At 50.2% G+C, this 25032-nt stretch overlaps 1 protein-coding gene across 1 annotated transcript; it reads right to left on the bottom strand.

Annotated features, from left to right (window-relative positions):
• Nucleotides 1-5984: 5984 nt before the first annotated feature.
• On the bottom strand, nt 5985-19695 carry NRIP3 (nuclear receptor interacting protein 3). The gene is made up of 7 exons (XM_026104377.2): nt 19468-19695; nt 12358-12528; nt 11626-11708; nt 9137-9276; nt 8739-8791; nt 8539-8636; nt 5985-8010 (listed from the first exon to the last, which is right to left on the bottom strand). Exons 1-7 carry the CDS (start codon nt 19639-19641, stop codon nt 7995-7997), a joined length of 735 nt encoding a protein of 244 aa, XP_025960162.1. The 5' UTR covers nt 19642-19695; the 3' UTR covers nt 5985-7994.
• Between the last annotated feature and the right edge of the window lie 5337 nt (nt 19696-25032).

The following is a 25032-nucleotide window of genomic DNA, read 5'->3' as shown; positions in this document are numbered from 1 at the left end:
CATTTAAGAGGGGCCTGGGCTCCTTGCTGGGCCTCCCCAGAGGGCCAGAGCCGGCAGAGTCTCCGTCCCCGTACGGCTGTGGCAGCCCCAGCCGCGCTGCCTGGCACAAGGCACCTCCGACTCCGCAGCTGAAAGTGCTGAAAGGTCCCTGGGGAACAGCTTGAAACCACCCTGGGCATTTCCCCTGCCCCCAGCAGAAAGGGAGCTCTTCGTGCCCTGGCTGCCGTGTCTGAGTTTTACAGCCCTGCAAAGACGCAGGATAAAACCCGTGAACGTCTCCGTTGCCCAGGCTGGTTGCCCTGGCAGAGAGGAAGCAGCAGTGCACGTTATTAGCTTAGGGTGTCTGCGCGAAGGCTCTTAGTCCTGCAGCTTTGTGACTGCAACATGCATATTTTGATTTGCTACATTATTTAGTGTTGTCCAGCCCAAACATTTCTGTGACCTCAGTATTAGCCTGCACATTACGTTTTCACTTAATTTAATTACTGGTTAATCTGCTATTCCATTTTATTTGATCTGAGCCTTAAGAAGCATATATCATGGACTGCAAATTGTACCATGTACCATCCTTAACTTTGACTGCCTCGAGCAGGCGCTGAGGGACAATTAGATCACTGTCTGTACGAGCTGCCATTTAACTGAGAAAGAAAAGACAACTCTAAATAAGACAGATGCAGAGAAAGCCCAAAGATTGCTCACACTGATAATGAAAATTAATCAAACACCATTAGCAGAAGCCAAGGAGCTCAGTACGGTGTGTGCTGCGCAGCCCGCGACGCGCTGCTGGCTGTCCTCCGGCTGGGGAGCACCCGCCTCGCTCAGCTCAAGGGCAGAAAAGCACTTTGCCGCATCAAGAGAAAAAACCCAAATTTGGAACCTTTTTTGAACTGAGTAGCGTGGCTTTTTCTGAGAGCAGTTTGGAACAGCCTCAAAAGCAGGAGACTTACTCTGTTTTGTTTGTATCATGTCTAATATACGGGAACCCTAATTAGAGCTTTTAGGCTTTACAACAACTGAATGTTTTGTTTGTTTTCACATTCATGTCTGCTGGGTTTGTTAGTTTTGACACACACACACACACACACACACACACACCCCCCAACCTATGCTTATCGTTTGGATAAGTGGGGGAAATGGATAACAGAGCTCATTAGTTGAAGATGTGTCAACTGAGGCTTAAAAATTAAGGGAAGAAAAGCTGAAGGGATGAAAGCTGTTCAGGATTTCAGTTTGCATATATACTCTTAGCCATGCAGAACTGCAGCCCTCCCACAGGCTGGTTTTATGGTCAGTGCCTGTTATTCCTTTGTCCTATCAAAGTCTTGAGAGTTTCTCTTCCGAAATTATATGCCGAACATCTGCGCTGGGCCCACGGGTATATTCCACTGATTTCAGAGTGACCACAACATTTCACAGTGGGTGAAAACTTGGGTCTGAATTTTCTGTGTCTGGCGTAGATTGCATGAATTACCTGTGACTCTCATGAAAAAAAAATAAGACGTATTCTCTCTGAAAGCAGTACGAAGCCCCTCTGGATCACCTTAATTCAACTGAGGGCGGTAGCGAGCGGACATGCAGGGAGGAGAATTGATATGGACTCACTATTAGCTGAAATCAGCACACACTAATATGATTTTTGATTGAGAACAGCCCATTAACTCCTCCTTGGTACAGACTATGCTGGTTCAATGCCTCAGTGCTTTCTGCAAGCAGTTTCTTTCAGCCGCCGCTGCTCAGCGCTCTCTGGCTACATACAGGCAAACCCCTTTCCTCTTCTTTAGGATAAAGCCTCAGAGGATACAAAGTCCCCAAGTGGACATGGTTTGTGTCGCCTCGACGCTGGCTTTGGTACGGCCCAGCGCAGCCATGAGCCGCTGGCTGAGGAGATCCACCGGGCGCCAATTCCAGACACCCCCCGAGGTCAGGGAAGGCAGCTGGGGCGGGAAGCAGTTATGGCAGGGCAGGGAGGACTTTGCTGAGAATTAAATAACGCTGAAATAACATCAGTGTAAAATAACCACCCAGGTCAAAGCAAGCTTATACTTTCCCTCTTGAGCTGCATTTCCCCGGCAAACCGGGGGAGCAGCGCCCCTGTGCATGATGTGACCCCCAAGCAGCACACAGCACCAGGAAGCAAGATTTGGAGCCGGCAGCGGGACGGGCAGTGCGGGCACCCCGGCCCTATCAAAGGGTTTTTGCCTGCCTCGTCCTGCCTGCTCGCCCGGGTGTCTGGCCCCCGCGCCTGCCAGCCGTCACCCGCGCTCACAGCCTGCAAGAGCACAGATTATTAGCCCGGCCGCAGAGCGGGAGGAGGAAATGAATCCCTCACCACGTAGCGCCCTTCCCCTCATTAGTGTGACCTTCTCAGAGCTCTTCTCTGCGGTGAGCAGAAACAACAGCATTTCCGCTGGTTAAATCGTTTCTCTGCAGCAAACCCCTCGAGGAGCCTTTCCTGCTAGGCACTTTCTCGCTGTTAAACAGTGACCTGGGCCGTAAGGAGCCGCGCTGCAAGACGTCTCAGCCCTCACAGCTAAAGCATACGTGGGATCTTCGGTTCACTCTTTGCTTAATTGGAAGGCACAAGACATTGGAAAATGGCTCATGACCTTAATATCACAGCATACGAAGCAGCAGGTGGAAAGATATGGTACGCAGACACTTCCTTCCAACAAAATGTGATCGCGGTTGGAGCAGATTCATCTAGGAAAATGCTATGTTGGAAATGCCAAGTTAATTAGCCCTCATACATAATTTGTTTTTAAAAATACACTACCATCTCCTTCTGGAGGAACAAAATCCCATTTTTCCCTTCTGCTAGCCTGAAAAGTCAATCCTAAAAATGTCACTGAAGCCTAAATCGAGAGGCAATACAGGGCTTTCAGTAGAGAAACTCTCTGTGAGTTAAAGGAGCTTAAAAATCTGCAAATTTCCTCTTTCAAGCCCGGGAGGCAGCAGCCTGGCAGAGCACCGCACACAGCCGCCCGGCTTCCCTGCGCCTGGCACCTGGTCAGCACCTGGAAAGTCCCGTGAAAAAATCCTGAACGTTTTCCTGATGTCTTGGTCCTTACTGCCCTGAATAAAAAGAGGTTGCTAGGCTGCAATGCGCTCGGGCTGGACTTCATGTTCCAGTCAAGTAATTTGAGATGCTTTTTGGATCAAGGAATGACCAGTGATTCACCCCAAACTGTATTTTTTCTTTCTAAATTAATAGCCGGAGCAGCTGCTGTTTCTCAGATGGCGCCTATCTGCCTTTGAGCTTTTGTGAGCTCCCTGTGACGCAGCGTGTTTTGCCATTATTGGATGCCTGATACCACTCTTCGCTCCATCTGATCTGTTTGTGGAGGAACAGAGGACTCAAGTTTATAGTAACATTTAAAAAATACGTATTTTTTTTCTCATTGAAAACACAGTTCTCAGCATTCCTATTTCAGTTAAATGACCATTTTCAACATTATTAACTGCATTACCATTTAGATGGTCTCCAACATAAGAGGCCTGGAAGATGTGGGCGTATTGACTGGTATCGATTGGTACCATGGATCTTCGCTCGCCTGTTTCTCAAGTGTCTGAGGAGAGTGGTGGAGCTGCTGGCCCCACTGCTGCCCTGGGGCCAGGCACACACGGCTGCGAACGCAGCAGCCGTGGGGCCAAGATGGCATTGGGAGCTCACCATCTTCTGCAGAGATAACACCCGTTTCGAGGATACTCCGCAGCATTATAACAAGTGTATATTTTTGGGCCTCTTCTTTCCGTGCAAGGCAAGGTGCTTTCCATAGAGCTGATGGATGGCGTATCACCGCAGGGGCAACCCACCGCGCCCATTGCTGTATCATGAACCGCAGATGTTGATCCTGCCATGTAAGAAAAAATAGCAGCACTCCCCCAACTGTGCTTCTCCTGCTGGTGTAACTTTTTCTACACTCCCCATAATTTTAGGTTGACAACTGCCTTCACACCCACTTTGATAACGATGAAGTCTCATCCCAGGGAAGTGGCAGCATCATTCTGGTAAAGAAATCGTTGCATCGACTGGCTTCTCAGCGATACCATCCCTAGTGAAATGTCACTGCAGCGTCATCTCCAGAGTCGTGGCCTCTCGGCGGCTGTGTGGTTATTAGTGGAGGGGAGGCGGAGAGCAGCACGTGGCTGAGCTAGCCCCAGCGCCGCATGGGCTGTGGGTTGGCTTGCTTTGAGCTGGGTGTAAAACTCAGGGGGTAATGCTGCCGGTTGGGAACCAGGAACCTGATTTTGAGGGAAAGGTATAAAAACTGTAGAAAAGCAAAACAGTGATGCACAGAATGTGTGAAAGAGGGCGATCGCTGGGCCGAGCCAAAGCAAGGGCTCGTGTCACGGTGGGGACAGCACATGGAGCCATGGAGAGAAGCCGTGAGAAAAGCCAGTCTGTAAAAACGAGCCTTTCAGCTGCTGGAAAGCCAGTACCTCACCTCCTCTATTAAATGAGCAGGCAATAACGGCCTACAGACCCCCGTTGAGATTTGTCGCGCATAACAAACCAACATACCACCCTAAACCTGTACATTTATACTGAACTAAGTCATCTAGTTATTTGCTTCCGAGAGACCAGAATCAGATTTGTTTTCACAACATGCTGAGCATCGTTTCATCATCAGCAAAACAGTGATAGAAAGGTGCATAAGAGCAGCCTCCCCAAAGAGCTATCGGGGACAGGTCCCCTGCAGCTCATGGGGTCTCTGCGTGGAGAGACACCCCCGCGGGGTACAAAATGCTCATGAACAACGTCGCTGCAGGGAGACGTCCCCTGAATTTCCCCTTGGATGGGCAGGACATGCTGCGCTGGCAATGCTGCAGGCACTGCGCTCTGCAGCGCTGCGGGGAGGCAGTGAAGCCAGCGGTGAAGCCCTGCTCTGCAGCCAAGGCGCTCCTCCGCTATTGCCTGGCCTTGGGCACGTCACGCTCCCTGAGATTACCCAAAACGTAGAGGTGAACTGGGAGCCTGATGACCATCCTCACAAAGGAGTCCAGATCTCTGAAGATTTCAGCGAGCGTTGGTGCCTTAAATCACTTGGTCCATCTTAATCGTAGGAGCCTAGGTTTCAAGACTGTAAACATTTTGCTGGGTTTTGAAGTGAGCTTCAGGCTCTGCGATGGACCTTCTAGGGCTCCTGTTAATGTCTTCCTCTTTGTGCGCATCGTGTCGGCTTCAAGAAACGCTTGGAAAATGCTCAAGACTCGGCTGGATGAGGCCCTGGTAATCGCCTCTGAGTCCTGCTTCCACAGAAAGGTTGGACCAGCCCATGGTCTGCAGAGGTCCCTTCCACCTCCACTGTCCTAGTGAACGTAATTTGGCTTTGGCTATAATCGAGCAATAAATGATTCAAAGGCTTGACCCACCGCCAGGAAAACTTGTGGTCTTTCAGGGGTTCTGCATGCGGCCCGGCGGTGCGGCACCACACGGTTTCCCTGCGTGTCCGGCAGCCGGGGGAAGCAGTGCAGGCCAGGCTCCCCGAGGGTGCTGGCCTATCAGTTTTTCATCTGCGCCTGCCAGGGCTCTGCTCTCCAGCGTCAGAAATAATCTGAGCGAGTCTGGAAACTTGTAACAACTCTAGGAAAAATGAGAAGTTATTTTTGTCAGTAAATTTCTCTTCCTTATTTTTTCTTCCACTTTATTGCTGGAATCTGGTTCCTCTTCGTGCCCCAGGTAGGAAGGGCATGGCAGCGCTGAGGAAAGCAGCTTTTGCTGTGGCTGGAGTATTATTGCACGACCAAAGCCTTTCCCTGCGGAGCTATGAGCAGGCACTAGGACAATTTCTCATCAGCAAGTGAGAAACCACATACTCTTAAACAACCTCCAGCCCACGTTGCAGATATGGCAAGCATCTACATCAGAATTAAAAGCTTTGGGGAAGACTTTACTCTTAAGCATCCTCTCTTTTATTACTGTGTTTCAGGCTGCATACCTATTATCCAATATGCATGACTTGCTTGATTTTTTTTTTTCTGATCACTTTCTTTTCCTAGTTTCATAAAATTCACAAAGTTTCTTTCATATTACCTTAAGCCACCTTGTATTGTCCCAACAAGCTAGACAACCTCCACAAAAACAAACTCATCTTTTTAAAGGGTAGAGTTCAAACATTGCATGCTGGAGTTCACGTGTTCTTCACGAGAGAGATGCACAGCAACAAAAGACTAGAAGTCCAAACGCTAGTATTTTACCACAAATCCTGCATGCCATTTAGCTGGCGTGGCGAAGCTGCCAGTCTCCATACAGTACAAGATCAATTCCCAGCAGTCACAAAAGCTCTGTGGAGGCTAGTCAGGCTGAAGATTAAAATGAACTCCTATTCTCTGTAGATATGTTCACTGAAAACAAATAATTGGCATATGCAGGGTACAAGCAAATGAACAGCAATAACAAACTTTATTTAGATTTAATTTGATACTCAGCACAATAATAAGCACAGAAAGAATGAAGTGCCAAAATACCAAACCCATAACATATAAAATAATCAAATATATTTCATATTTAGTGAAATATTTCTACAACAAATTGATGGGATGCCCTAGGCAGCCCAACCCTGTATGTGTGTGTGTACATATATATATATATGTGTGTGTGTGTGTGTGTATATAGCTATAATATATAAAATACTGTATGTAGAGAAAGCACTGAAACATATCACCAAAATAGAAAATAGCTCAAAATACGGATACTCCAGATCTGCTAGTAATACCCAATATTGAAAAAAAGTTCAAACCCACTGCTGGAGATAAAGCTCCAGCTGTGATGCCAGTGGAGGTGTGAGGTGGCTGAACATGGCTGACGGTGTTACTGGCCGCTAGGTGCTTTCGCTAAGCGGCAGCCGCAGCGTTAGCGCTCCTGGCTACGCCGCGCTGAAGGGGCCCCTTGCAGACCTACCCGGGGGACTTGCTGCCCCGCCTCAGCAGGTGCTGTTCACCAGAAGGATATTATTCCAGATTTTAAAGATGCCGCTGTAGCAGTTGACAGGAATTAATTCCCATTAGCTTTTAAAAACCCAGAAAGCTGCCTCTACACGAGGCCAGGCTCCTCGAGGCAGCACAGCGCATTTGCTCTGGTCTGCAAGGGAGAAGCAGCAGAAGCAGTAACCTGCTGCTGCAGGGCGGAAATGCAGGGGAAATGCTGGTCCTGGGGAAAACTCCCACTTGTCCTGAGGGTGAGCAAGGTTAGTCTTGTACTTACAGATCCCAGGCGACTTGTAACTAGATAAAAATACAGCATTGCTTCACGATAGACCACTAAGGCTCTGCATCTGCTGCTTTCCAACCTGTAAAATTTTGTGCTTGTTTCCGTCTTTTTGGCTCAGTCCAATGGGCAATTTTCCTGCCTGTCCGGCGCAGCTGGTGACATCGCCCCCGGCCACGCGCTCCCGCCACTGCTGTGGGGCTGCTTCTGCGCCACCAAGGACAAACCTCACCCCGAATAATGCTGTAATCGCTCCTCCTCATCGAGCTGGCAGCTGCAGCCCTCATTATATGGCTAACAGGACAAACCGTAACCCGTGGATGGTATTAGCATCATTACGTTGCTGTGAAACTGCCCAGTAATGGCCATTTGAATGTGGCAATATCAATTAAGCAAATATAAACTCTTAGCCTCTGGAAAAATCATTAATAAAAATCTCATTCTGATAGCCTCTGATCACAGCTGAATACAATTACTCATAGGAGGTCACTATAAAAAGTATTTTTCTCATCAGGAGAAATTTGTAAGGTTTGTCTGACTGTTCGTAATAAAGAGGGCAGTATATAGAAAAGTCCAGAAAATAAGCACACATTTGTTTCTCAAAACCCATAGATAAACATGACAATATCTCTAAGTTACTGGCTACTGAACAGGATTTCATTTAGCTAAATTGAAGCTGTAGCCTAGTATAAATGTTTCCAAAGCAGCATGTTGCTGTTTCATCTGGAACAGCTGCACAGAGGGTCTTTGATGTCAAGGTCTCGTGTGGGGGCATTTCAGTTTCTCCTTATGCCTCTGAAGTGCTGAAATGGGAAAGAAAAGATAATTAATTTAGTAGGAGTTTTGCACAGGGCGGGGGGGGGGGGGGATGGCCTTGAATGCAGCAGCAAGAAATAATAATTTGTTACTGCGGTTGTGGCAGAGCTACGATGTGCGCCTCCCACACTCATATTTCAAGGGAGAGAGAAAGCAGGGTCCTGGTCTGCGCAGAGGCTTTCAGCCTGCCAGGATTTCAGCCCGCCAGGGTTTCAGCCCACGCGGGGTCTTCCTGATGGCCTCCACAAAATACATTTTCTGAGGCATTTCCCTGAGGCTGCCTCTGTAAACACCCCGCCTTCACTCTTCCGTGGTTACTGGAGAAAAAGCAGCAGGTGGCTACTGGAAGAGGCCGGGGGCTTTGATGCAGAAGCGTGCAAACTGATGAAAACGCTCCCTTATTTGCACGGCGAGCTCTAGCTCGGGTGCAGCGGGGCTGGCGCAGCCCGGCTTGGCGGCGCCGCTGTCCCCTTCAGCTGAGGTGCCTCCTCAGCTCAGCTTTGCAACGGACTTACCGCTCGTCCTCCACAGCCGCGTCACCCTCCACAAAAGGGATTTCTTCCCTGTCGGCCTGCCCCAGGATGAGATGGTGCTTCTCCATGTTGATGACACACTGTAAAGAACAAATGTCTTTATGTAAGGGGGAAAACTGCAATTTGCAGCGGCCTCAGTTTCTCCAGCACCAGTAAAAGCCACAGTGGAGAAATCTCCTCACCTTCAGAGACTTCAGCGTCTGCAGCCCAAAGGAGAAGGGTTTCTCACTGTCTTCTGAAAAACACATATATTCAGATTTATACATGCAAAATGGTCTCCAGTGTTCTTTGCAAGCATCACCCCCCTTCCTTGATGGCTGCTCTGCTAAATACCGACCAGTTTAAGCAGGGACTGAGTTACGCTGGAGGGAACAAGGAGAGCAGGAGGATGCCCTTGCGAGGGCGACGGGGCTGTTGCATCAGCCAGGAAGCAGCCTGGTGCCGGCAGCTGGCTCACACGACCAGCTTCTCCCCTTGCCCGGACCAGTGGCGCCCAGTGTGGATGGTGCTGGGAGGCGGTGGCACGCCGCCCACGGGGACAGCGGCTGACACCAGTGCCCATCACCAGTCGCCCACTTACCCACGACGAGGGCGGCGCACTCCACGGGGACGGCTCCCACCACCAGGACCAGCCGGTCGACCTGGCCGATTGCCCGCACGTTGTGCGGCAACGAAATCCTCTCCTCGTCGTTACTGAACGCCCTGAGATGCTCCGTTAACCTACACAGTGAAAACAGTCCTGGTACAAAACTGCGTCCGAAGGGGACTCAAGCGTTGAGGGCTCTCAGCCTGCTCCTGTTACCCTGCTGCCACCAGAGGCTGCTTTCCTGGCAAGTTTTCTGTGATGATCTGTGTACAGCCAACAGCAGACATCCACTTCAGATTATAACACACTTCCAGGTTATAGCCTTGGGTAGGATGAGGCCTTGCACAAAGCAGAGCTTTGAATGTAATTAATGACTCGCTTTTTCTCTTTACCTGAGGAATCTTTTTCTACACTTCCTCAAGACTTCAGAAGCTGCTAATCTACAATTGTGTCTAATTTAGTGTTGATGGGAGCAAGCGATACTTCACTTTGACTTCCCTCATTGGGCTAACGGCATTTTTGTCTCTGTGCCTTACAGCCAGGGCAGTGTGTGCAATTCTCGCTTATTAGCGGCTATTACTGCTGGCTTTCTTCAGAGGAAGCGGTGACATAAATCCCAGCAGCCTCAGAAGAGGAAAAAAAGGGTATCTTGAGTACAGTAATTTCTGCTGTCTATTTTCCATGAACTATTCTGGTAACACTGATGAATTATTTAGCTTTAGTTTGTGTTTTAAATTGAACTAGAATGTAATACAGTCAGAGGCAATAACTCCTCTCTCGGTTAAAAGCTGTATTTGTTTTTGATTGTCTAAGCAGAGGTGAGGGGATGAGCTTGGAGGGCACCAGGACACAACACAAAAAGGGTTTTAGAAAGAAAGGAAGCATTCGGCCTGCATTAGGCACACACTGCTGCGAGGTGACGAGACCCCCAGGCCCAGGCAAGTCCGTCGCCTCCGAGCCCAGGCTGCACACGGCAGCATCCAGCAAAACAGACCACGATACCCTGAAGTACAGGGCAGGGCCCTCCCTGCCCTGACAGGGACGAGAGCAAGCGCTCTCAGCACAGCTCCTCTCCCGCTGCCATCCTCGGCTGGATTAAACAAAACCCATGTTTTCTCATTGCCGCACGCACCAGGCTGCTTTGAAGCAAAACGTCACAGAGCGCTGCTCTGTTGTTGCACAGAGACCTACCGCAGCGCAGGCAGGAAAAGCAGGGCATCAAAGCTCTGGTTTCTAACCCACTTTGCTGATCTGCACGCACGAGCTGCAGCGGGGCCGCAGGAGCTGGCGGAGGGCTGGCCTAGTTCACGGCCCCGAACGATGCTCCTGCGCAAGGCCGGCAGGAAAACCCCTGAACCCGGGAGCAGAAACCAGCTCAGACCTATGCACGCCTTGGAGGGAAGGACTTTTAAAGCAGACTGGTGATGCAGCAAGTACACGGGACACGAATGAGTAACGCGGACGGCGTATGACGTGTCACAGGTCAGCGTGTGCCTAAGACATTTTGAGCAGCCAATATAATGTCGTGCAGGATGGACCCCCTCCTGCCTGCACCGTTACAATCTGTAAACCAGGCTGAGCTGCTTCCTAGTTTGTGGCAGGTTTGTAGCAAGTGCAGCCACTTTCCAGCCACTACAGACTATTCTGCAAATAAGTAATTACAGTCTTTACAGAAAATGGACATTTTTCATTCGAGGTCCCGCAGGACCGCTCAGGGAACAATCGCACCTGCATAATCATTGCGAGTCAGCAGTAAAAAGCGATGCCTCTGGGGGCATAAAACACCAAAAGCTCTTTGATACCCTCTGAACTGATGCCCTGATTCTGCTCCTCGGAAATCAATGGGAGTTTTGCTGTGAATGGCTGTGAATCGGTTCCCTACCACTGCTTAAATGTATCCCCCCGCTCCTCCAGGAAAATTATTCCCTCTGTTTAACAGGAAGGATTTGCCACTGGGAGCAGCAGCAGCTGTCTAAGCCGGAGCACATGCGTGTGCATAACTGCAGAGCTGCTTTACCGGGGTGCTGGAGTAAACCCTGCAGGTGCCGGGAGCACTCCTAGCAGGGATGGGAGGGCTGTGCCTCGCAGCGGGGATCTGCAGGGCTGTGCTGGGCATTACGTGGACGCGCAGAAGGCCAGGGAGACTTGCAGTTATTTCATGAGGAGCACAGTCAAACACGGCAGGCACTGAAAAATCACAAATGTATTCAAACCTCTAAATGGATTTATTCAGAGGCTGAATAGGTTGCTGTAAGTGGTTTTCTTTTTTTCAGCTCCCTACAAGGTTATTTAGAAGCAAACGAGTCATAACTCAGCTCTAACAGGAGGCCTATGGGCTCGCAGGGATGCCTGGCCTCTGCCAGGACGACCCTCTCCCTTAGGAAATGCAGCCCACAACACATTGCTCACGCTGCCAGGCATCACTGGTTTCCACAAAACAAAACCACAAGACAGAAATCCAGCCCCATGGAGCGGATATTTACCCCAGCCGGTCAAGGCAGGCAGACGAGATGAGGTTGTACTGCGAGCCGGTGTCCACCACAGCCTTCAGCAACTTGCCAGCGCACTGCGAGGGGAGAGTGCAAAAGCCGCACATGGGAGGGGAGGAGGAGGAGGAGGAGGGACGCACGGTTACAGGTCCGCACTGGAGCATGCCGTGCCACCCTGCAAACGCCAGCCTTCCCCGCGGTCCGACCCGCAGTGGTGGCGGGACCCAAGAGCATCTGAACCCCCCCGCCGCACCCTTGCTCACTGCCTCCCGCCCCAGCAGCCCCAACTTCTCGTGGTACCCGGCATCCCTGCTGGGGCGAAGCCAGCCCGCAGGGAGGGATGAGCCCGGGGCAAGCAGCAGCCGATGCCGTGGCTGACGTATGGACCGCAGGATTCGTACACGGCCCCCCAGCCGCTCTTAACACTGCAGCAAAGTTCAGATGCAGCCAAACCAGTGTCACAACCTGCGCGGGAGGAAGATGGCTGCTAAACTGCTGCAAGTTGCTTCATCGCCGTTACAACTGACTACTTTCTCTTCTGCAGCTAAACAGAGATTTGTCCAAATAATGTCTTTGTCAAAGACATTAATAGATAACTAAAGGCTGTGCCAAAATAACGTGTTATGCTCGCATCCCAAATGGGGAAACAAGGAAAATGGGAGCACTGCTTGAGACTGTCAGAAATAGGATTTGGAAAAGCCCTGGATGTCCGGGAGGGAGCGTTACCTGGCAGCTCACCACTATGAGCTCCTCTTCCTCCGTCCTCTTGGAGCTGCCCAGTTTGGTCTGATTCAGCTTATTGGGGATATCGTTCTTGGGAGTCCAGGTGCCTCGGCTACTTCGTAATTTTGATAAATTTGTTTCCATTAGGCGTCTCTGCAGGATATTATGCGGTTGCTTTAAGGACAAACAAAAAGAGACAGCAGGGTAAAGCATGCGGAAAGTAACAGTGATGCGCGTTGCCAACCTGCCGTGGGCTCCTTGGTGCCCCAGACCTGCTGCTCTCATGCGAGCGCTGCCCTAGAGTCCTGCTCTCCCCAGGATTAGAAACTTTCTCATTTCAGACTAAATATTATATTAAATGTTAAATTAAATATTAAAGTATTAACCAGAATTTGGAGGGATGCCTATGTTTTTCCCCCTTCAGATTCAACATTAGATTTCTAAACAGGAATCCAAACAAGTCTGGGTTCTCAAAGATGCTGTTTCAGCTGAAACTACCCCGACCTGTTGATAGGAATATCAGGAATTCTGCAACTACGTGAAAAGTTAAGAGGTAACAAATTACCTTCCCAATTACATGCACCAAGTAGTTATGAGAAAGGCTTCCTGACTTACTGAATGCACACGGAGGCTTTCACTGCTATTGCTGATATATGACATAACGGAGTCCAGGCTCTGCCTCTGGCGGTGCTCCTCATACGAGCTGATGCAGAGCTGAACAAGCCGATTTGGGGTGTGTACGTCGGCTCTTACGGGGGCAAGCACACAAGGCACAGCTGCAGGAAAATGGCTAAAAATGTTGTCTATCGCCAGACCTGGTCTGGCCTTTGGACCAGGATCTGGTCTAATATAAGGCTTTTGCGCTGCCTCTCTTGCCTCCACATAGCGATTTAGCTGACAGGGGCGAGCAAACAGGAGAAGCCCGGGGTGCCTGGCCTTGCCACGGGAGAGGAGGGGGAGAGGGAAAGTCACCCGAGGAAAGAATGTGCCCAGGAATCCCCATATTCACGGGTCTTTTCCTCGCTGCCAATGTCATTTTCACTTTCTCTATGACAAGCGTGTTCCCTCTCAAAATCGCCTCTGACTGCTTTCCCAAAGCCTTTTTGTATTTAACATTAGTCATGGACAGATGCATGTACCCTGCTGGGGGTGAAATGACTCTGCCTGGTGATCTGCTTATTTCTCTGCCTGGCTAAGCTTCCTCCCTTTACGCTGCCCTTTCCTTGTGATTTTAATTTGATGATGGTGAGACCTTCTTACCTTCTCATTCTTGAATTTTTGCCTTCATATTAAATATTCCTGTGTACCTACAAAGGCATCTAAAGCAATAAGCCCCCTAATTCTGAGGGAATTTCAGTGGGATTAGGATACTTCTGAAAACCACAGGCTCTCATTCGCTGAGCAGGCACCCTTGACCTGAATGCCTCATCTCTGAAAAGTGCTGCGCAGCACGTTAAATAACAGCACTTACAAGAGACTAATGTAACTTGGCATCTTCCTAAAATAACTGAAGCAATGTTGGTGCTTCAGATTCTGCTGTAGGCATAACACTGATAACTACACCGGACTTGACTGATGAGATCAGGTAGATGCAGTAAATACTAGTGGTCCCTGGAACATACAGCCTCCTTTTTTCCCCCACTTTTCACTGTTCCTACTTCTGTGACTTGGAAGGAAATAAAACTTCATCATGATTTTCAGTTGCAGATGCTCTCCCTGCCCGGCACTCCTGAGAGCAGATACTGTGTAAATGAGATAACGTAACTGTGCTCACAGCAGCGGGGCAGGGGGGATCAGATTCAGCAGTATGCTGTCTCCTCTACTCGCAAAAAATATCAACAAATCCCATCACCATACTGCTCAGGTGAACTCCCTTCTTCCCAGTAAAATCAATGAGACTAAACTACAGAAAATGCTATTACTTAACTTGGTTAAAAGTAGGCACACTAGCTTCACTATTAATGGAACAAACTCTGCACTGAAGGATGAAGAAAATCAATTCAGAAATGAATGAAGCAGGAGCGATACGTGCAAAACCAGCACAGTTATCACCAGCAAGGCTACGCACTTGAGCAAAAAAGCAAGATGGGGTTTGCTGACAGTGGATGGTATGTCCTTATATGGCAAATCCTTTATATTTCTCTGCCATTCAGACACACATCTGGAGGACTTATTCTTCACATTACCCCCCCCCCCCCCAAAAAAAAAAAAGAAAGAAAGAAAGAAAAAAATCAAATAAAAGAGTTGGGGAAAGATGGATGAATTTCCCATCTGGACGAAAGACAGCCTGGCGCATTTTTGTCACCACCTTGCATCCAGCCTCGGTGAGCTGCAATTAGGACTGACAGAAATTTCTGAATGGTCATAATCCAGGGCAGTCTGGATGCTCTTTTGATCTGCCTGGCCCAAAATGCATTGCCAAGTTCCTTTGCAAGAACATGCTAGAGAAGAACAAGTCACCATGTACTCATCATTGCTGTTTAGATTGTGATCTATCACTGATTTCAACCTAAAAAATTCTTACTACAAGTTCTCCTACCAGTCATTAACCAGCTCCATTTATGGGCTTTCTCAAGTGAAAAATACAGGTGCTGTGTCACAGCCTGAGCTGTGGTAAGGGTCTAGTTTTATGAATCTTATACAGGGTCCATCACTGAAAGAACAAAAATCCCACAGTCAGCGAACACGAGTTGCCACCAGAAACAGGACCATCTTTTGTTGATGCTTGTTCTTCTGAAAGCCCCTGTGATTCCTGCCTTCAGAGGGACAAATGTTGCTCACATCGTGCTCCAATACATAAATAATCTAGCAAAACGGAGTTGAAATGATTCCCTGCAGCACCATTCTGTCTAAGGCTGTTAATTAGTTTGCTTTAACTTGTATTTTCCTTGACTTCTGTGTGTAACAGAGTGAGGGATGTTAGTCACAGAGATGACTCAAGTGATGGATTCCTGCTTCAGTAAACAGATAATGTGCCAGGGGACATTTGCAAATGCACATTTTGCTGAAAAACTGCAAGCAGACCGTTTATGGAAAGAAAAGAAGGAAAACCTCTCCAGCAACGGAGATCTGTATGTTAGTAGTGGTCTCCTTTAGTTTAGGTCGGCAATATCTAGTGTTGGTACTGCTGGCGTGAATGTTTAATGCAACCCAGATGATCAAGTACTATCTTTCTACACATTGCACAGAACTCAAGAGCTTTATGAAAGAATAAAATGCTACATGCCACTGTGTAAATCAAAAAAATAAGTTATTTCCTGGTATTGTTTGACACAATATAAATACCAACCATGAATGTTTATCCTAAAATATCTCCCTCTCCATCCCTGAGAGCTTTGAGGGGGGAAAAAAAAGTCACAGTGGAAGCCTAAAAGAAATTTTTGTGTGTCCATCAAAACCATAAATAACTTAGCCCGATTTTGTTCCTCTGTAATTCATAAACAAAGAAGCAGTCACAGCCTGCAGCACGTATCTCCTCGGCAGGGCTCCCCATTGCTTTGGCTGGATCTGGGAACAACAAGACCCTTCACAGTGGTTTCACTCAGGTGAAGGTCGGGGCCCCGTGAGGATTTCGGTCCCTCCCCTCCCAGAGCCTCGCACCAGGCCAGTCCTCTCTTTTGCGCCTGAATAGAAGAATAAAGGAGTTTTAACAGACAAGCAGGGCTCCTCGCAGGAGACAGCCCATTTCTCTCTCTTCTTCCCATCCCTCAGCCAAATCCACCTCTCCTTTCACCAGCCTCCGCCTGAGTGTCGTCACCGCCTTTTGGAGGCTTCGCTCCTTAGCGCGACATGGGATCGTGCCCATCTCCAGCTTGGTCGTGGTGCAGCTGGAGATCCACTCGGCCCAGGTGCCCCGCTCCTGCTTTTATCATGCATTACGCCCCTGCACCCTGTGTGGGTCTATGAGCTGCTAAAGGCAAAGCTAATTACCGTACCGTTACTGAAGTGTTCCTGTATTAACTTTTCTCATGTTTGATTTATCAGCAGTAAATCGAGCGTCTTTGGCTGAGGATGAGGGCGCTGGCTAGAGGTGCCTGCTGGGCGGCCCCGCATGCGCCCGGGTGTCTGGACAGTGGTCGGGCCTTGGACCACAAGCTCCATCAGAGCTTGGCCCCTGCTGACGGCAGAGGAAGCGTGGACACCTGCCGCACACGCAGGCAAATTTGGGTATCCGGCCCCACGAGCCGACTGCCCCCATGCCTTTCCCCAGGGTCGGGAGGAAGCTGCCAGCTTTGCTGCGCGGGTGGAAAGGGAGGGATCTCCTACATCAGAATGAGCCAGGGCCTCTCAGAGCAAAAGCAAATGGGCTGTAAATTAGAAAATGATCTATATATGCTAAAAGGGCAGAGAGCAAAAATTCAACGCAATGAGGCATCTAAATAAATTATCCAAGATGCTGCAAAAGCAGCTTTTCCTTCCCTCTCCTCACCCGGCCTTTCCTCAGGCCGTTACTAGCTGCTGGCCCGTGCCCGCAGCGTGGGGGAGCAAAGCTCGCGTCTCCCCCGCCTAGAGCACGCCGGGCGAATGCCGCAGCGTGGCACAGGGCCGCTGCAACGCCGGCAGCCTGCCCCTGCCCGCCACGGCCACCCCGTGACGCTCCCCGCTGCCCTGCGCCTGCCCCAGGGCAAGGCGCACCCGGCAGGCAGAGAGGCTCATCCGGCCTCCGCTCGCTCACAGCCGCGGCGCTGGGTCTAGGGCGAGGACGGCCGCCACCGTGGGGGCACGGGGCCTGGGGCGCCCTGCAGGAGCACGACCTGCAGGGAATTTCCCTCGTTCCCAGGGAAGGCCAGAGCTGAGTACTGCACCTCGGGGCTGTTCCTTTCAATACCTCACAGCGCCTCTGCACATGCATTGCGATAACTGCAGCAGTTCTCCAGCAATTCAGAAAGGAAATGCACCTTTTTCTGCCTTTCTTGGAGGCTGTCGCACACCCCCTTTGGCACTAACTACCATAGATAGGCTCTGACACTAGGAAATTCTGCAAAGCAGGACAATTCTCCGCTCCGCCCTTTGCCAATGCGATACGCAGAGCCTTCCCCGAGCACCCACCTCCCGATGCCAGCCCCGAGGTGGAGCGGGAGCCCGGGGGAGGCCGCGTCCCAGAGCTGCTGCCTCTGCTCAGCACACAGCAAGGACTTGCTTTCCACCTCACCGGCCTGAGGGAAGTTTCTTATAAAACAGGCAAATCAAAAACGTGATGCACAAAGAAGCGAGTGCCTGTGGTGCAGAGCAGTGTCAGCCTGGCGGGAAGAGCACAAACAAGGCCAAGCACTTCCCATCCCTGCCCTGAAAACAGAAAGTCTTCTGGACAACGGAGAAAAAAATATAGCACTGGGTAAGCTGGCTGCCTCTCGCACCATAGGAGAAGTCAAACAAGCCAAGTACTTGTGACTTCAGGAAGGTGGCTAATAATGAGGCATCACAACAAAAATATTTCTGCTCAGAACTGAGCTAACCATCTATTTGCCAAAATCCAATGTATGCTGCGCTATAATTCGGTCTCATTTTATACAGACAAACATAACACATGAAGAGAGTTAGCAGCTACAAGCGTATGGTCCAGCCCAAAGTATTATACTGAAAAATATCCGAGGCATAACATAGATAATGGGAAATACTTATCTGGGCACATCATCCCTTTACACCAAAAGCCGTTCCACCTGCACGATCACCGCTGCCCTGCACTGAGACGTGAAGATGCTGTCATGTTGTCACGGGCAGGGAGGGGTCTCCGAATGCTCTGGAAACTCCGGCGTTCCCAGCGCAGAGCAGGAGCAGTGCCCAGCGTGGGACGGGAAACCCCCGGCAGGCGGCCAGGGCCGCAGCCGGCACTCGGCTCGGGGCCAGCCTGGGATCCCACTCGGCCGCCCGGCGCCTGCCCCTGCCACCACGTCCTGCTTGGCCACTCAGACAGGAACCTGTGTCGCAGACCCACGCGGGTTATTTAGACACTGCTCTCCTGCAAGGAATAGCAGTAACGACACCACCGCGCTTTAAAGGCACGCTATAGCTCCCTGACAGGCAGCTGCAATGAAACGGTGAGTAGCAAAGCTCCTGCCAAGCCTTGCCCCCGGCAGCAATCTCCGTGGCCCAGGGCTGCAAAACATCTCTGATGTCAAAAATATGCTGCTGTGTGCAATGCAGAGAACGCCAAACTCATCCCACTTATCACACATGGACGGATCCAAGTCAAAGCCAGCTGAGCAGGAAGACTGTGCTAGAACAGAACGACCCTACTAATAATAAAAAGCGTCACCCTTTTCAATAAATCTACATCAAACATTAAAGAAAGTAAACAGACTTTATGTTACAAATGGCAAGAATTTTGAAAGAATTTGGGAGGAGAGGAGAAAGGAGCTTTCCCCTGTACGGTATATTTCCTCGATTTCATTCCTTTCCACCAGAACTTTTGATATTACACTTGAGCGTCATTTTCCATTAGAGAAAGCTCAAAAATTTGTGCATGTTAGTATCTGGAAGAGCTCCCTAGCCCCTGGACATGATGGAGGATATTGTATGCCAGCTACAGGATCACATGGATCATCACATGTGCATATATTTAAAAGCTAGAATTAAGCACCTTTATTAAAAAACACATATGCATAAGTCTTTATCAAATTGTAATCTTAGCAATTTCATATTTTTAAGTATTAGTGACTGCATTTTACTGAATCTTTTATGAATGTGTTGTGCATATATATGCATCACAGGCAAACACGTGTGTATGTATATGCATTATATGAAGCCATTTTGATTTACTGTGATTTAGGGAGTATTTTTGTACTGAAAACTGTATCCCATTTTCTGACATTCGTGTAACGATGCAAAAATAAATAAATAAATAGAGTGCCCAACACATCTGAAAGCACCTACTAGCAAAAAAGCAACCTTGGCAATACCTAACATCATATTCCACTTCCTTTCTTTATATACAAAAGCCTCAGTCTTATACCAATTTCCACTTATTTCCACAAGCAGCAAACTTACACTCTTAACAGTAAAATGACACTAAGAATAAGGGGGAGGGGGAAAAAAGAAAAAAAAAACCCAGACACCGACACACCAGCTTCTTAAATCCCATCATTTCCTTTCAGCAAACAGAATAAATCTTACAGTATCTTTCGAAGTGCCCAGTTTCTTCAGCCCGTCCAGAGGGAGGAGATCCGCGGAGTCCTTGTGAATGAACTGCACCGCCTGCTTCATCCTCCTCTGCTGCCGGAGGGATGCGGCTTCCCGAAGCTCCACTTCTTTCCTGCTCGGCTCTGTCAGGATACCTGAATAAAACATCTCTCTCTCTGCGCCTGCCTCACTCTTCTTGAGGATGCGCCTCCGGGAGAGGAATGAGCCGTGAAAAGCTCTGCCGCCTGCACTTTATAGCTGGCGCCTGGTGACGCGCTGAGAGCAGCAGGTGCTCCAGCCAGTGCAGCGCGGGGAAGGAGGGCTGAGGCACGCTGCCGTACGTTGCACAGACACCGCGGGCGAGCTCGGGCTCAGTCGTGGGGAACAGTCAGTGCTGCTCCTCCTCGCCAGCTCTTCTGAGACAGCAATCAGCCACAGGCACCTCCTGCACCGCTCTCCAACTCGGTGCGGGGTTTAGCAAAGGGCCGTTTTGCACCAGGAGACTTTTGCAAGGGGAACCGGTTTGTTTTATGTAGACTTGATCCAAAAAGGGGCAGGCAGGCGTGCAGACTTCAAACATACTGGTGGTGGCTCCCTGAAACTCCCCGCAGCCTTGCCAAGAGCAAAGGGAGCTAGCTTATGCTCATGTGGGGCAGTCAGAGAGGATGGCGCAAGCTGCACTGTCCAGGCACAGCCCTGAGTGCCGGCACAGCTCACAACCAGCTGGGCACAGTGGCCGGCCCCTCGCAGAGTACAGCGATCGTCCTGCGCACGTGTTGACCCCTGGGCTGCAGATGCAGGGATGGCCGGCCACACAGCCCTGCGGCCACACGACCACCCTGCGCAGGCCCCAGGAGCTTGCGCCAGCGTTGGAGTCGGGCACCGAGCACCTCGGGTCTCCTTGAGCACCACAGATGTGGATCCATGCTGTCACCATCTGCTCCGGTTCCCCACAGGACTCTCAGCGCCTGGAGGCTGCCTGCAGGAGAACAGCGAGTTTTTACATGCTGTATCTTTTACCAGAGAGAAACAGCTTTTATTGTCAAAAGGACCCAAACACTTCGAATGCCGCAGCTCGGCCAGCAGACTAAGTTACTCACATGAACCCTTTGGTTTTCAAGCAATTTGCTGCAAAGAATAGGTACTGCTCCCTGTCTGTATAGGTCTGGAAACACCTCCATGTTCTGGCTCGGTTTTCGTTAAACCAAAGGTCCTCCTTAATGTGATAGAAAGGAAGCACCAGGAAAGCAGGGCTTAGCCCTGCATTGATGTGACGCCCAATTTCTGGGGTGCATCTAACCTTCAGGAGGAGCAGGCGTCCCTTGCCTCATGCTGCCTTCGCTCTGCCCGCGGACGCAGCCCACGCTCGCGCTTTCTGCTCGTGAAGATGTCACTGGGGCTTGGCCAGCTTCAGAAGAACAGTCCCGTCTCTGGGTGCCTCACAAGGGAAAGGGACGGGGGAGCCAGGGAAATGTGCTTCAGAAAGAGACCAACATTAAGATGGGTGAGAATGGGGAAAAAACAGCCCCCTTTGATAACAGCAAGGGAAAGACATTCCTTTCTTCTTGTAAGAATTGAGCTATATCAAAAAATTAAATACATGCAAGTAATGAAAACGCCAAAAAGGCAGAGTGGCTTTAAGTCACAGAGCCACAAACTCCCCGTCCTCTGGAGCTGCCTCCTCCCCACTGGAGGGCTGCTGCACCGCGCCGAGCAGGGACGGGACGGATCCAGCCCCGTGCCCATGGCCAGCCAGCCCGGCTCTCGCACCCTCACCCTCACCCCTGGGCCCGCTGCAGAGGCACAGCACCAACCACCTACTGCTGCATCTCGACGCATCTCAGACATCGAGCTCAGTCAACACGAGGGCATCAGAGGAGCCCATGGCAGGAGGGTCTCCGAGAGCAGCGCCTGGAGCCTGCGGAGGCAGCACACTGCACAGAGGCTTCCAGAGATGAGCTGCTGCCCTGGCTGCAGCCGCACGCTCGGCCCCTCCGTGCACGGCCTTGGAGACAAAGGGAAAAATCAGAGGGCACAGCAGACGATAACACAGGAACACGTGGTTTCACGGCCTCGCGAAAGGCCGTTGTGCACCCAAGCTGTCTCACGCACACTGAACCCACATCTACAGAGTGATAACGAGGCCGACAGCTTGAGCAGGGACGTGGTTTCTCCTCCCTGCACTGGCTTGGCTCATCATGCAGGAGGGCTGTTGTTCTGCTACAGGCAAACATGCCCCAGATGATAAAAGCACCTTATTTTTCACCTTGGGAAGTATTTGGCACTTATCCACTTGATTAAACAAAGATGTACGACTGCATCCACACTCTCCCAAAGGCAAGGGAGAGCAGAAGAAAACAGAATGACTTCTGCTGAAACCAGAAGATAATTTTTAATACAAAGGTCCACGGTGGAGTGGTAGCCTGTCTGGCCTATTAGCGAACACTCAGCCAGCTAGCAGAGTAAAGCTTCAAGAGCAGGGGGAGCACTGAAAGTGCTCTTCATATTACAGCAGCAAGATGCAGCCTACGTTTTAATTTAGCAAACAAGCATTTTTTATCAGAGTCTTACAATTTCACTTCCACCATATGTTATAAATACACCTTATGCCAACAGATAAGAAGAAAATCTGCCCAGTGCTTTAGAGTATTATATGAGATAAAGACCCTAACTCCCATCTTGATGTTTAATCCTGGGAAGGAGAAAAGGAGGAGGAGCAGTAAATCATCTGCTCAAATTATTCAGGATCCACAATAAAACACCAGTTCGGTGTGGATACTTTGAACCCACTGGTTAACTTTCAAGTTGGTCATTTGCTTGCAACAGATTAGCCAGGGATATTGCTCCCTCCCGAGGTGGTGTGCCTAACTCAGAGCACGCTTCAGAAAACCTCTCATCCTGCTCGCTGGAGACAGGAATGTCCCTGGCTGACACTTCTCACTCCAGAAAAGCCCCAGTAGACAAGAAAATCTGTTTCCCAACTCCAAAGTGGCACGTGCGTTTTCTCCACACAGTATAACAACGAGGCTGATGTCAACAGGAGGACTCAAAAGTCCAGATCTGAGAAAATTCCTCTCATTTAGAGGGAGCTGGCCCTGCTTTCCACGACAGACTTGCTCTGCTGGAAAGCCGAGGAACTTGTTGCCGCAGGCACGGACGGATGGACGGCATATGCTGGAGACAGCACGTGCTGGGGCTGGGTCCAGCCGGCTGCAGGGCGGCGAGCCGAGCTGCCTTGCGCTGGGAGGAGGGAGAAGCACCGGCTCTCCCCAGGGCCCCGGGCACCTGCTGGCCCAGCGGAGCCAAGGACGGGGCGCTTCTACCTCGGTTCCCAAACCAATCCCCAGGATAAGACCCAAGGAAGAAGAGCTCTCCCAGCTTTTAGACCCCCCCCGGCACCGCGGCTGGAGGACGTGGGTAGGCAGTGCTGACGGCAGGAGTGAGCCTCCATGCGAGGAGGGCAGCAGCCACGCAGCTCATCTGCCGCCGCCGGGGGATGGACCCACGCGCCCTGCCTGCATGCAGGAGCCGCGCTGCCTGCGGTGGGAGCTGAGCCCCAGCAATTTTATACCCGACTTCACGGCTGATTTCCACTGGCATAGTACCCAGTCTCACTTGTAGCTTAATCAGTGTAAGGGAAGAAAAGCTAGACAGTTTTGCTCACAATTGCGTTTCATCACCACTTTCAGTGAACAAAACAGAACAAGTAGATGGAGGAGGAAGTGGGTCGCCCCCCCCCTTTTTTCTTTTTTAAATGATTTCTCATCTTTCTTTAAAAAGAAGTGTTTTGTTAGTACTTGCCATATCTTGAAGAGATGCCCCAGAAAACTCAGGAGGAGGAAAGGACAGAGCAGTATAATTTCACAGAAACAGGAAAAGCAGACAAGAGTCCCAGAAAGAATAATTTATCCCAGCACAAAGACAAAATTTCAGAGGAAAGAGTCAGTTTCTAGAGGGAAGACTGTGAAGAGCTTGAGAAAATGAAACCGCAATAAGTGGTGTAGAAAAATAAATTATTCTGTCCCTCAGAGCAGGATATAAGGGTCAGCTCTACCATAGTCAGGCAAATAACTGCAATAATTTAGAGACGGTAAAACACTTTTTTCTAAAAGAGTTAGACAGAAAAATCCAGAGTGATTCAGAGAGCTTCACAGTAATCATTTCTAGCAAAAAGAAAAAAACACAAGTATTGATAGAGCTGGAAAAATCCCATAATATACAAAGCCGAAAGGAGGTCGGAACTCCCAAGAGACTTAGCCCGCTCCGCACAGTAGCTCTGCACCCGCTGCCCACGTTCCCGGGGTGGTGCGGGACGAGGGCCCCACCACAGGCACCACCCCGGGGCACGTTGACGCGTCCCTGCGCCGCGGCGGCTCAGCCCCCTTCCCTCCCGCGTGCCCGCTGCCTTAGACGTGCTCGGTGGGGCACGGCAGAGCCGGGGCGGATGGAAGCACGACTCGGATGCTGCGCAGCTTCCCATAGGGTCTGCACTTAATTTGCCTTTCCAGTTCCCTTTGCATGCAGCACCAACAGACGGATGAGAGCTTCAGGAATAGAAAACTTCACGCATGCCAGAAACAGAGTTCAGAATGCCAAGTCTTGCAAGAGCTCCTTTGCTTATATTTTTCCTGGTTTGGAGAGGCTGAAACACACTTCTCAAAAACGAATGCACAGGAACATTGGGCCAGGAAAACAGTGGTGTGTGTCCTAATGTCTCCTGGGAGGCTTATGGGAGACTTCTGAAGTGGCTACTGCGGACCTCAGTGATGGCCAGCTTGTGGCTTCAAGCTATTTGTGGCCGGCGGAGGGTCAGGAGACGTCCTGCCGGTGAGCGCGCAAGCCAGCAGCGGGGGAGATGCTTTCCAAACGGGACTAGCACTGTGCAACCGGCTGCGTTCGCAAGAGCAGACTGTGCTGCTGGTCCCCACAGGGCTCCCGCAGAGCTGAAAACACCGCAGAGAGCTGTTCTCCCTCACACTTCTCAAGCAGGGACATGAGCTCTCACCTCTTTCTCCCCCCAGATGCCCCTGGCCTGGCTTTCCCCAGGCACCGCGCCAGGCAGGAGCTGCTGGAAGGCAGAGGGCAGGGGACGCTCCCTCCTCAATACGTGCTCTGCTTATTTTGTGCGATATCATCATTATGCCAGTATGCAATTTTCAAAATCATTCGTTTTAAGAAATATTAATACATGCTAGTTCTCACCCTCCTACATGTATGCCCGAGTTGAAGTGCAAATATTTATTTTGAAGTCAGCTACACCTATATTCAAAGCGCCAACCATAACTACATCATTCAGGCTTCCCGAATCTCAGCAGATTTCACTTCCCCTCCTGTCCTGCAAAAGGCAGCTTGTGTGCTAAAGGCTCCCTCCGCTGCTGGGGCACTCCACGCCATAAATTTTACATTCAGGTCATTAAAGATATAGGAGGGATCTTGTTAAAAGTTAAGGCAAAAACTGTGCGAGTCATTTCATGCTACACAAACACAATTTTCCCTCTCCCCCTCTATTTTTCCACAAGCCTGACACACGGAGAGACCAGGGAGCAGCCCAGCAAGGGA

This window comes from Dromaius novaehollandiae, chromosome 5 (assembly GCF_036370855.1).
Source record: "Dromaius novaehollandiae isolate bDroNov1 chromosome 5, bDroNov1.hap1, whole genome shotgun sequence".
Taxonomy (NCBI): Eukaryota; Metazoa; Chordata; class Aves; order Casuariiformes; family Dromaiidae; genus Dromaius; species Dromaius novaehollandiae.
This window is presented reverse-complemented; position numbering and strand designations above follow the sequence as displayed.

Coding starts and splice junctions, on each gene's coding strand:
- NRIP3 (XM_026104377.2), bottom strand. CDS start 19,641: ATGTTTTATTCAGGTATCCTGACAGAGCCGAGCAGGAAAGAAGTGGAG. Junction 11,709..12,357: donor TCATAGTGGTGAGCTGCCAG/GTAACGCTCCCT, acceptor CTCCCCTCGCAG/TGCGCTGGCAAGTTGCTGAA. Junction 9,277..11,625: donor GCCTGCCTTGACCGGCTGGG/GTAAATATCCGC, acceptor TTCACTGTGTAG/GTTAACGGAGCATCTCAGGG.